Here is a 12,089-nt window from a genome sequence, read left to right on the forward strand (position 1 = left end):
CAAGAATATACAATAAGAAAAAGACAGCCTCCTCAATAACTGATGGTGGAAAAACTGGAGAGCTACATGCAAAAGAATCAAACTAGACTACTTTCTCACACTATATACAAAAATAAACTCAAAATGAATTAATGACTTAAATGTAAGACCTGAAACTACAAAACTCCTGGAAGCAAACATAGGCAGTAGGCTCTTTGACATCAGTCTTAGCAATATTTTTTGGATATGTCTCCTCAGGCAAGGAAAACAAAAGCAAAAACAAACAAATGGTACTCCATCAAACTAAAAAGCTTTTGCACAGCAAAAGAAACTATCAACAAAATGAAAAGGCTGTCTACAGAATGGAAGAAGATATTTGCAAACAATATAGCTGATAAGTGGTTAATATCCAAAATATATAAAGAGCTCATACAACTCAATATCAAAAAAACAAACAACCAGATTTTAAAATGGTCAGAGGATCTGAATAGACATTGTTCCAATGAAGACATACAGATGGCCAACAAACACATGAAGAGATGCTCAACATCACTAATCATCAGGGAAATGCAAATCAAAACTACAAGATATCACCTCACACCTATCAGAATGGCTATTATCAAAAAGACAATAAATAACAAGTGTTGACAAGGATGTGGAGAAAAGGGAACCTTAGTACACTGTTGGTGGGAATGTAAATTGATGCAGCCACTATGGAAAACAGTGTGGAGTTTCTTCCAAAAATTTAAAATGGAACTACCATACAATCCAACAGTTCCACATCTGGGTATTTTTCCAAAGAAAATAAAAACACTAATTCAAAAAGATATCTGCACCTCTATGTTTATGGCAGCATTATTTACAATAGCCAATATATGGAAGCAACCTAAATGTCCATCAATGGATGAATGAATAAAGATTTGGTGTGTGTGTGTGTGTATATGTATATATATATATATATATATATATATATATATATAAAATAATGCAATATTACTCAACCATAGAAAAGAATAAATTTGTGACAACATAGATGGACGTAGAGGGTATTATGTTAAGTGAAAGTAGTCAGACAGAGAAAGACATATACCATGTGATCTCACCCATATGTGGAATTTAAGAAACAAAACAAATATATATTTTTTAAACTCATACATGAAAATTATCTACTCCTGAAAATAAATAAATAAATGCTAAAAATATTCTAATCTATTGTGACTGAAAAATTCACTCCAACTTCTTCCCACATGTAAAGATGAAATTAAGGAAACACGGGGTGCTTTAAGGAAATACGGGGTGGGGGGTGTGTGGGGAAGAGTCGTCCACACACAAAAATCCACTCTCTCATCTCTCACTTACCTTCAACCTTCCACTGACACTGCCATTGCCCACCAACTCCTACATGTGGCTCTTCTCTCCATATGCCCTCTCCTCGCTTATCTCAGACATCGTTTATAGCTTTAAATACCAATTGCCGGTGACAAATCCCAAGTATTTAACTCTAGCCCAAACCTCATAATCCAGCTGCCTACTTGGCAGCTCTTCTCTGTCTCACAGGCTACCCTGAACACATCTCCAATCTTACCACTTCCAAGACAGAGCTCTTTTTTTTTTTTTTTTTTTTGTGGTACGCGGGCCTCTCACTGTCGTGGCCTCTCCCGTTGCGGAGCACAGGCTCCGGACGCGCAGGCCCAGCGGCCATGGTTCACGGGCCCAGCCGCTCCGCGGCATGTGGGATCTTCCCAGACCGGGGCACGAACCCGTGTCCCCTGCATCGGCAGGCGGACTCTCAACCACTGCGCCACCAGGGAAGCCCCAAGCAGAACTCTTGCTTGCTCCCACCCGCTTCACCCCAAAAAGCAGCAACCGAGGCTGTCCCTAACCTGTTCTGTCCCATCTCAAAAAATGGCCCTGCCCGCCTCCACCCATCTGCTAGAAGCATAAACAGTGGCTTTGTCCCCCTTCCTCTCAGCCCCACACCCCAGCTATACACTCTGCGTGCAGTTTCAACCTCTGAAACCCATCCTAAATCCCCACCTGCCTCCGTCCTGCTGCCCCACAAAGTCCAAAGCACTCGCTGTCATGTCTTGTCTCCCTCAACTTCTGCAAAGATTCCCACTGGCCACGTTATCCCGCCATTGGCCCCTAAAGTCCATTCTCTCCATGGTGTTGGTGCTGTTTAGTCGGATCGGCCTTTACGTACCTGTCTGCAATGTAGCCGGCGCCCAGAGAGCCCAGGAAGAAGCCCACATTCACACAGGACTGAAAGAGGTCCACCTTCCAAGAGTCATCGCACACCAGGTTAAACTGCGGGTCACACCGCGGTCGGAGGGGCCGAAAACACAAGACCGTTTGTAAGTCAAACTACACCTTCCCTCCTCCCTCCGGACAATGTAAACGTACAACACAAAATGTGGGATCCCCCAGGTGCTTCACACCTTTTTCTCTTCACCACATTTTCATAAGACAAATTCAAGGTTTCTGGTGAATCTCAATCAATGTCATTATATGCCTAATATACTTATCGTGGCTTTACCCTCAATATACACTAAAGAGGCTGTTGTCAAGTGCCGCTGACAGCTATCAAAAGACAGCATGGCCAAAAGGGAAGGTTTCTAAAGGAAATACAGCAAAGTAATTATCCAAAGACATAAATGTGGTAAAATAAATGTTTTCCAGAGTTGGTCAAGGCCCTTCATTAAGTACATATTAATTATATGTTTAATTATGTAAATTCTACCCATAATTATGTAAATTGGTCATGACTGATGGAGCTGTGAGTGTCAACACGAGAATCGCTGAGCAAAGACACACAGGCCCGGCGGTGGGAGCTTCTAGGGAGCAGCCTGTGTGCTGCACAGTGTGCAGGGAGTGGGGTGAGGGGGACCCAGGGGTGGCAGGAGACTCAGAGGGAGGGATTGAGGGGGAAAGACCTAGGCAGAGGCAGGAGCGGGTTCCTTGGGGAAGGACACTGGTGTGTGCGGGGTTCCCTCCATGCCTGGCACACGCGTGGTGATGCCCACACGCCTGGGCAAGCTGGGAGGCCCGAATGCGGGAGCATCACCGCTTAGAGCTCAGCGGTGCAGAAAGCAGGACGGCGCCCCAGGGACGCGAGAGGGGCTGCGGGGTAGCAGCCGGGGCCCTCGCCTCCCCATTCCTGGCACAGCACCAGCTGGGTGGTGTCCAGGGACACTTTGGAGTCATGGTTCCGCCCCACCAGGCGACACTGTGGGGTGTGATGCAGGGAGATCACTTAGCAACTTTGGGCCTTAGTCTCCCAGTTTCCCAGTCTGATAGGTGTGTGGTGCCCGTCCTGTCGCCGTCACAGAGCTAGTGCAGGCACTGCAGGGACAGATCATGTGCACATGGTTTGGTAGATAGTAAACCATTTAACTTTCTCAGTGGAGGCTTTGTACCCACCACCTTTAAAGATCTGAAGTTGCCTACACGAGCCATGCCCTTTTCCTGGTCCCGGGGCTCCGTCATGAGCGCTGTTAAGAAAACACAGGTAAAACTCCTTGCTACCACTGGACTTTCAGAAACTAATACTGAGCTCGCGCTACCATCTGTCTCATGCCCAGAGCCCGCTGTCTGCTCGCAAGAGTAGCTCAGATCTGAGAGACAGGATGAGATACCAGTAGCTCCCGTTCTCTGCCAGTCCAGGTGTTTATTCCCTTTAAAATTCAGCTGAAAACGCCCTCGCCAGGAAGCTCCTCCTGCAGATCTTTGGCTTTCCTGCCGCCTGGTCCCTGTCAGCAGAATGCGGGGGAGGCCACTCCTGGGTGTTATCTAGCTGTCCCAGGCCTGCACCTGCAGCTGCCTCTTTGCAGCCTCCGCCCACTCCGCCCAAGACAACTTTCTGTGCATTCTAGATTTCACCAAAGCCGCAGGCCACCGTTTTTTTTGCCCTGGGTTTGTTCTACTCTTTGCAGTCAGCATCTTTGTAAGATGTCCCTGCCACCCCTCCTGAAATGCCCTGGGTATCATCCTTCCCCGGGGGCGTGCAGAAGCCAGAGTGTTCACGGAGCTCAAGGAAGGGGCACCCGGCCTTCCCTGCTAACTCCACCTTCCCTGAGGACTCTGCCCCCAGCTGCGCTGAGGGTCTCGGTCTGGAGGCATCTGCAAGGCTCGTGAGCCTGCCTGGCCCTGTGCTCCCAAACCCTGCCACTGCCCCCAGACACTTCTGTGCCACCAGGAAGACAAGCCTGGCCCCTGGGGAAAGCCTGGGGCTGCACAGGGGGAGTGCAGGATGGGGTGTCCTAGGCCGGGTCACTGTCCCTGCTGGAATTTCACTGGGACCAGGAAGTGTGGTGGGAATACAACCTACAGAGAGCATGGTATCCACCAAGCTCGCCCGAGCACAGAATCGCCCAGCGTCCTCGTTAGAATACAGGTTCCCGTGGACTCTGTCTCAGCAGATATGGGTCAGAATCCAGGTGATCCCTGGGATCAGGCGAGGTTGGAAACAGCACATTCCTGCCCCAGATGGACCCTGACCTCCGTCCCCAGGACGAGGGGGGTAGCGGAGCCGGGTATTCAAACAGGTCGCCTCATCGTCCTCCCTTAAGCCGGTTCCAATGTCCAAGGCAAGGCCAAGTTAAAGATTATTTCTGCAGAAATGAACAACAAAGGTGAATTCTCCCCAAATTAAGCTTCAGCTTTGGATGAGAAGGGGGGCAAAAGGGGTTTTGAGGCAGTGGGAAGGGAGAGTTAGAGGGAAGCCCACTCCTTCCAGGAGAAATTGTGCTCCCGCTGCTGACCTCAAGGCCCGCGCTCTCATGGCCTTTCATCGCCTCCAGCCGGGTCCCACCGGCCCTCACACTCCGCAGGTCCCCAGATGAGCTCTACCCTACAGCCCCTCAGCTCGCCCTCCCAGGCCTCCCCAACGCTGGATCGTAGGGCAACTGGAAGCCCACGGTTGGCCAATCGTTTCTGTGTCCCCTCCTCTCCAAGTCCACGGCCCCGCTCAGGCCACCACCTGGCCAGGCTCCCACACCTGCACAGACTGCCGCTGCCCTGTGTTCTAGCCTCAGTTTTCAGGAGCTCGGTTCCCCTTCCTTCCCAGCCAGAGCCCTCTGGCAAATTGGCCCCCAGCCCCTGCCGGGCCTGTGTCTCTTAAATCGGTTCTTCTTTTCATTCCTGTGACAACCATGTTGGTTGACAGTCCCACCGGGACTCATGTCTCAGCCTCCTCAGGCTCTCCCCGCCTGACGAAGCCCCCAGCCCCACGCCCACCAGCGCCTGGACCATCCCCAAGGTCCAGCGAGGACGGTCTTTGTCCTCTGCCTGACCGGCAAGCTCCCTTGTTTGGCACAAAGGCAGGGTGGCCAGATTTAGAGAAAAAAAAAAAAATACATGGTGCCCCGTTGAATTGGAATTTCAGATAAACAACTCTTGTTTTAGTATAAGGATGCCCCCTGCAGTATTTGCATTCTCAGCCTCGGTTGTATTCCCAGGTATTGCACAACAATTGTAGCAAATGTTGTGCAATACCTGGGACTTAATTATCCTGAAAAAGTGTTCGCTGTTGACCTGAAATTCAAATTTAACGGGCGTCCTGTATTTCATCTGGTGACCTGCGTAAGGACTCAGTGCTCTGGCCTGAAGGTGAGCTGGTACCACCATTCTCCCCTGGGACTCCTCTACTGGACCCTGGATTCCAATCAATTTAACAGCTCGTTGCTGTCCGAATGTAGCACCGGCTCCCTCTCCCCTGAGCTTTGGCTCACGCTTCCCCGCCCACTCTGTTCCCCCTCCTTGCTGCTCAAAATACCACCCGAGGCTCCATTCAAATGCTACCTCCTAAGGACCTACTGTCTAGCACAGGGAACTATACTCAATATTTTGTAATAACCTTAAAGGAAAAAGAATCTGAAAAAAAATAGATATGTAGGTATGTATACCTGAATCACTTTGCTGTACACCTGAAACTAACACAACATTGTACATTAACTATACTTCAATTTTTTAAAAAATGCCACCTCCTCCTGGAAGACCCCCATGATCAGCTCAGTAGCTAAGATCCCCATCCTTAGAGCCCACTGGCCCCTCCGCATCTCCCACACATGGTCTGGGATGCCGGTCTTATTCTCACCACTGCCATCTGTCCCTCACTCCCTGGAGACTGCAAATTCCTTAAACCTCATAGGTTTCTTCTCTGTCTCCCTCCTGGCATCACACCCAGTGCCCGAACAGAGGAAAAGCTCGGAATACGTTTACTGAATGAACAGATGGAGGACTGAGTGGATGAATTCTTGCATCTGACCCTTTCCAAGCAGAGTATACTGCAGACACAGAGAACAATACTTCCCCGTCCTGGTCTGTTTCTAGATTCCCAGTGCCCACGCTTGTCACGGTACAACGCTTTCCAAAGGGTCTGTGAAGGAAAAAAAGCCTGGTGCCTTTTTACTAAAATATTCACAAAGAAAACGCTCAGATAACTCATTAAACTGTGCAGGCAAAGCCTTTGCCGCCATCTCCCTCCCCCGTGGGCCGTCCGTGGGACACCCAGTGTAGCTCGGCTTGTCTGGTCAACACCTTCATGCTGACCCCTGTGAGGGCAGGGCATTGTCATCGCTGGTTTACTGATGAGGAAACTAAGGCTCAGAGAGGTTGAGTAACCTACTCAGTTTCGCTCAGCCAATCCGGGGCAAGGCTGGGATTCTGTCTGACTGCAGGGCAGCTTCCACCCAGCTAGGAGGCCAGTGTCTAGCTGTCACGTGTCCATGGCTCTTGAATGCAGCGGGGGCGGGGGGGGGGGGGGCGCTTCACAATTCTAATAGTGGGGAAGCTAGACCCCAGGTGAATTCCGCAGGCCTGCCGAGGAGCCAGCGGGGCAGAGAGAAGAGGAGCCCCGGTCTCCCCAGAGACCCGCGCTCAAACAACCCAGCTCGGCCTGGCTCTCGATGGTCTCTCCTCAGTTTCTTCCTTTAACACCCAGAGTCTGTGCAGGATTAAACAAGGGAAGAATCCCGAGTGCCCAGCCTGGAGCCTGCTGATGCTACAGTTCAGGGAACACAGCCCCGCTCCCTCTTTCCTGCCGTGAAGCTGAACCTTGTAGTCTTCGTCATCTATTTCCTCCCTGGCCCTGAAACCCACAGGCTCAGCCCAGCGCAGGGCCTGCGCGTACCTCGGTCACGACGGAGGAGCCGGGCGTGTCGTACACCCAGCCGTGCCGACAGGGGCCCAGAGGCAGGAGGCTGCTGTTGGCGGCCAGGCCGGCCAGCGGGTCCACGCAGCCGAGGGCGCTCTGGTTCCAGTCCACCTCATAGCGGCGGCACTGGCGGGGGAAGGCCTGGCCCTCGGGCCCGGGGCCCGGCACCGTGTAGTTGAGCTCCTCGGCCAGGCTCCAGCCGCATCGACGGCTCAGCTCGGGCACCCCGGGGCTCCGGCAGCGGTGGTCCGGGGTGAAGGCCAGGAAGACGATGCCCACGTAGATGGGGGCGAAGGCGGCAGAGAGCAGGCATAGCGCCAGGAAGGCTTGCTTCTGGAACCAGCCAAACTCCCCGACCTGCTCCAGAGCGTCGTCCACGGTGAGCATGGCTGGAGCACCACCCTCATGGCTCTGACCGGACCTCTTCGGCCGCAGGGCCCAGGGTCAGGGTCTCATGTAGGTTTCTGTGCAGTGGGCTGGTCTGAAATCAACTTGCTGTCTAAGCGTAACAGCCCTGGAAGCCAACCAACTGGAAATAATCTTTCACCCTGCGGTACAGGTTTCAGGCAAGGGCGGGAGGATGACGGGCCAAATTGTTTGCTGGGCCAGGGAGTCCCCTGGGCTGAGGGCCTAATTCTGTCGAGTTGGAGTTCACAGAGCAAGAGCAGTGAGCAAGGGCGCCGCGAGCCTCCCCGCACTCTCTTCCAAAGGGATTACCTACTTTAAAACTCTTTATCACCGAGATAAACCAAAGACAGCAGCTGGCCACCGGGCACAGCTACAGGACCTACTACTTGTGATTGGCATCTGATGCAGGGTGGAGTGAGGGTCTGGCTGGGGTGATGGGAGAGCCAAGCCCTCCAGACAGACCCGTCTCCCTACCTCCTTGTCCCAGCGTAGGACGACCGTGTTCTCTGGGACCCACGTGGGACTTCACCCAGCTTCACTGCGTCCCCAGGCAGGCTCCCGGCTGCTGGACTGCACCCTGAATCTCCAGGAAAGAGGGTCAACGGGGCCGTCTGGGCACAGACCTCCATGGCCCCGGCCAGAGGTGCTGATAGAAGACCTCAAAGAGCCCCAGGCAGAAAACACCTCCCCCTCCCCCCCAGCTCAGCCCGGACCTTCAGGCCAGGTCCCTCCCTGTGCACACAGGAGGGACAGATAACAGATGCAGGGGCTGCCCGTGCACCGTCTCGTTCCTGGGACTCCCGCCTCTTCACTCCGTGGACAATGGGAGCTGGCCACCAGCTGGCCTGGTAATACAGCCCGCCTCAGGGAGCTGCAGCTCTGCAAACCACCCCCCCTCACCTGGACTGAGCGCTCACTGCTGGGGAGGGAAGGAAGAGTGCTGGGGGCAAACCTCCCCAAGGCAGGGCCTCGGCACGCCCAGGCCAGGTGCTGAGTTAGATAATAGAAACTATATCTTGGTCTCCCCCCACCCGCCCTGTTCCTGGCACGGGGCCCCTGAAACCCTTGACATTTCCTAGCCATAGGAGTGTCTTCCGCTCAGCGAGGTGGCCCCAGGTGTGCTCCTGGATGGCTCCTGGCCACAGGAAAGACCAAGCCGTGGTTAGAGACTTGGAACTTCCAGCCCTGCCCCCATTCTCTTGAGCGGGGAGAAGGGCTGAAACTGGGGTTTGTGCTGACGACATGAGAAGTGTCCATTAGAATCTCAGTAACCAGGGTTCGGAGCGAACACACCCGCACACCCCAGCCCCACGGGGACAGCAACTCCTGCACTGGGAGCCTCCCCGACCTCTCCTGTGTATCTCCTCTTGCGGCTGTCCTCCGATCCTTCACCACATCCTCTAATAAACTGGTGACCAAATCCATGTTTCCCTGTCTTCTCTGAGCCGCTCTAGCAAATCACTTGAATCCAAAGGGGGAAGAGGTCATGGGACCCTGATTTACGGCTAAGTCGGACAGACGTGTGGGTAACCTGGGCACCTAACAGTGATTGGCATCTGAGGTGCAGGGGCAGTGTCATGGGTCCGAGCCCTTAACCTGCAGGGTTTGACGCTCTCTCCAGGTAGATGGCGTCAGAATTGGGCTACACTGTGGGACACTCAGCTGGTATTGCAGAGAAGTGCTTGGCGTGGGGCAAACACCCCACATTTGGTGACCAAAAGTGAAGTGTCCTGTGTGAGGAGTGAAGGGGACTCCCTGGAGAAGGGAGAGCTGGGTTCTGGGAGGAAGCGACTGGGTTTTTCTAACACAGCCAGCCCCAAATGCACGGGCTCCCCTGACACGAGTCCTCGGCTTGGGAAGCAGCCAGGGTGCGATCCTGCCCCCAACACAACCTGGGGAGGAAGCAGGACCCTCCCTGCCCCCGCCTCCCCGGCCAGGCCGACACCACTGCCCACTTTTCTCCGGGGAGAGAGCGCCCTCCGGCTCTCCGTGGCCTGGGAGCTCTGTTTTCCTCTTGGACCGGAGAACAGGGAGGCCCTCCCCTTGCCCTGCATCACTCCCTCCCCCGGTCTCCCAGCCCCTGGTCCAGGCTCACATCGGGGTGGCCGGGTCCTCCTGGGCTCAGATCGCAGAGGGCAGAAGCGACAAGGCCCGTGGGTAAGTGCCAGCTGGGAAAGGCCGGCGCCGCCGTCCTCACTGGCCCCTCGGGTGACGGCCAGGCTCCTCGCTGATCTTGATATTTACGTGATCTTGCGAGAACCCTCGAGTTACCCACGTGTTAGAGACAAGAAACCAAGGCCCCAGAGGTCAGTCCCTTGTCCACTGTCACGCTGCTGGCTCGAAAGCCCCAGGGCCAGTGACCAGCGACCAAGTTTCCAGGACTCTTACGCTGCCACTCAACTTGCCCAACGGCCAACGAAACACAGATTTCACGCAAATATGCTTCTTTCGTTTCAGGACTGTTCACCCCAGGCCTTGGGACCTCCTGAGGCCTCAGAGGTAAGAAGAGAGGCCGGGATCCCCTCCGGGAAAACAGAGAAGGAGGAGGCGCTAGGGGCAAGCCCAGATCTGCAGGTGAAAACCCGGCCACTAGGGCTCCCGAGGTTCAGGTGACCCTCACAGTGGCGTGATTCCACCACGACCGGGCTGACTTTCCAGAAGGGCTGTGGGAGAACGGGCCTGCCTGCCACCCTGCGATCCCGGCCCTGGAGCTCCTGACCTGCCGCCACTGGGCATCCCCCGCCCCCCGGGCTGTGCTGCAGTGGGGCGGGGACGGGGTGGGCCGCCGCTGCCCCGCCACCGAACCCCAGGGTCGCTGTTTCCCTCTCCGTGCTGTCAGGAGGGGACCGTCCTGGTGGAGCAGACCTCTCCTCTCAGCCCCTGACCCCGGCACCTTCTTCCAAAGCAGCACCGCTCAGTAAGGCCATTAGGGGACAGGTGTTAACTACACCAAGAAGCACGGAAACGGCCAGAAGCGTGGGAGCAGCACGGGAGGCCGCCGTGAGGCTCCAGCCTGGCCATCAAAGGCCCAGCCTTTCTTAGGGGCACGGACTGTCCCTCACACCCCAGGCTCCTCCCCAAAGCCGGCGGCCAGCTCCGACGGTTCTGCTCTGCCTGCACCCAAGCCACTGACACAGAAGGCTGCCAGGAAGGATGTTCCCACCCAGGCCTCAACCAGAGGACAAAGCAGAGGCGTCCTCGGCCTCTACCTTGTCCTCCAGGGACCGGGGCTGTCCTCCCCATGGCCTGCATCTGCCTCCGCTGCCCATGACAGTCTTCCTGTCCTCACCTGTCCCAGGACACAGGCAGCAGGGCATTATTAAATCCCTACTTACCCTCCCCACCTCCAGAGCTCAGAGGGCCGGGTGCGCACAGACACCACCACTGAGGCTGGGGTTCCTGGGACGTGGGCTAGCCCACGAGTGCAGGCAGGAGCCGGTTCGGTTCTATTCCTGATGAGGATCCAACATTCCAGGGCGGGCTAGCCTCGAGACACTGTGTGGAAGCCTTGTCCAAGGGAAGCCGCTCAGCCCTCAACTACCCACCGCCCTGTCCCCACAAAGGGACCCACTCACTCCCCCACTGCACAAAGTAGAGTGCCTACTGTCTGCCAGGCTCTGCTCTGGGCACTGAGGACGCAGCAGTGAACGAAGAAACAAACACCTCAGAGCAGAGGTCTGTACTCAGCAAGGGACATGCTAGACTGTATCATAGTAGGTGGGAAGAGCGACGGAGAAGGTCTTAAGCAGGAAGGTGCGGGCTGTGACCGCAGAACCAGCGGTCAGGGATGGCCTCTCAGAGGTGATGTGAGCCTTGAGGGAGGGAGGAGGGCAAGCCCTGTGGATGGAGGAAGAGTGTTCCAGAGAGAGGGGCCGGCAAGAGCAGGGGCCCAGCGGGCTTAGCGAGGAGGCCAGCAGGACTGCCGGAGAGCCAGCGTAGGGAGCAAAAGGACGGACGCCGGAGGGGCCATGGGCCAGGGCACAGGGCTCTGCAGGCCCCGCCGGGACTGGGGCTTTACCCTGTGGGCCCCCGGAGACAGTCTGAGCCTGAGCAAGAGGCCGGGATGGAAAGAAGCAAACTCAGGATATGACTGAAGGTAGAGAGGAAAGGATTTGCTGACGGACTGGGTGTGGGTATGAGAGCAAGGGAGGGGTCCAGAGGTACCAGGCGTTTGGCCTGAGCATCTGGAAGGACTGGCTTGCCCTTAACCGAGGGAACTAGTCTGGGGCTGCTGTGAACCGGGCCACGTCCAAAGAGCGTGTGGACAGCACATGGGAGAGGGGCTTTGGAGTCAGCGAGCCTGTTCAAAGCCTGCCTCCATCAGCACCAAGCTGTACGCTATTCATCTTCTAAGCCTTAATCCTCACGACTGCAAAATGGGTCTGCACCTGCCCCACCCCGTGGCGTGGCTATGCGGATCAGAAAGCCTGGGGCGGGAGGTAAGCTTTTCTGTAAAGGGCCCCCGCGGTAAATGCCTGGGCGTAGTGGCCTTTCTGGGCCGTCTGGTCTCTGCAGCTGCTCCCCTTCAGTCCAAGCGCTAACACAGCCC

General features: G+C 55.1%; 1 protein-coding gene across 4 annotated transcripts in view; it reads right to left on the reverse strand.

The window, feature by feature from the left end:
• The window catches only part of LOC132436802 (solute carrier family 22 member 1), a 33,330-nt gene extending 25,717 nt beyond the window's left edge, over positions 1-7,613 (reverse strand). For all 4 annotated transcript variants that reach the window (XR_009521889.1, XM_069541356.1, XM_060029685.2 and 1 more), the window contains exons 1-2: positions 7,109-7,613; positions 2,183-2,286 (exon numbers count right to left, since the gene is read on the reverse strand). Coding sequence is in view for 3 of the 4 variants with exons in the window: in XM_069541356.1 (XP_069397457.1) it covers positions 2,183-2,286; positions 7,109-7,519 (515 nt within the window). In the remaining variant the exon portion in view is untranslated. The remainder of the gene's footprint in view (positions 1-2,182; positions 2,287-7,108) is intronic.
• Between the last annotated feature and the right edge of the window lie 4,476 nt (positions 7,614-12,089).

This window comes from Delphinus delphis, chromosome 14 (assembly GCF_949987515.2).
Source record: "Delphinus delphis chromosome 14, mDelDel1.2, whole genome shotgun sequence".
NCBI lineage: Eukaryota > Metazoa > Chordata > Mammalia > Artiodactyla > Delphinidae > Delphinus > Delphinus delphis.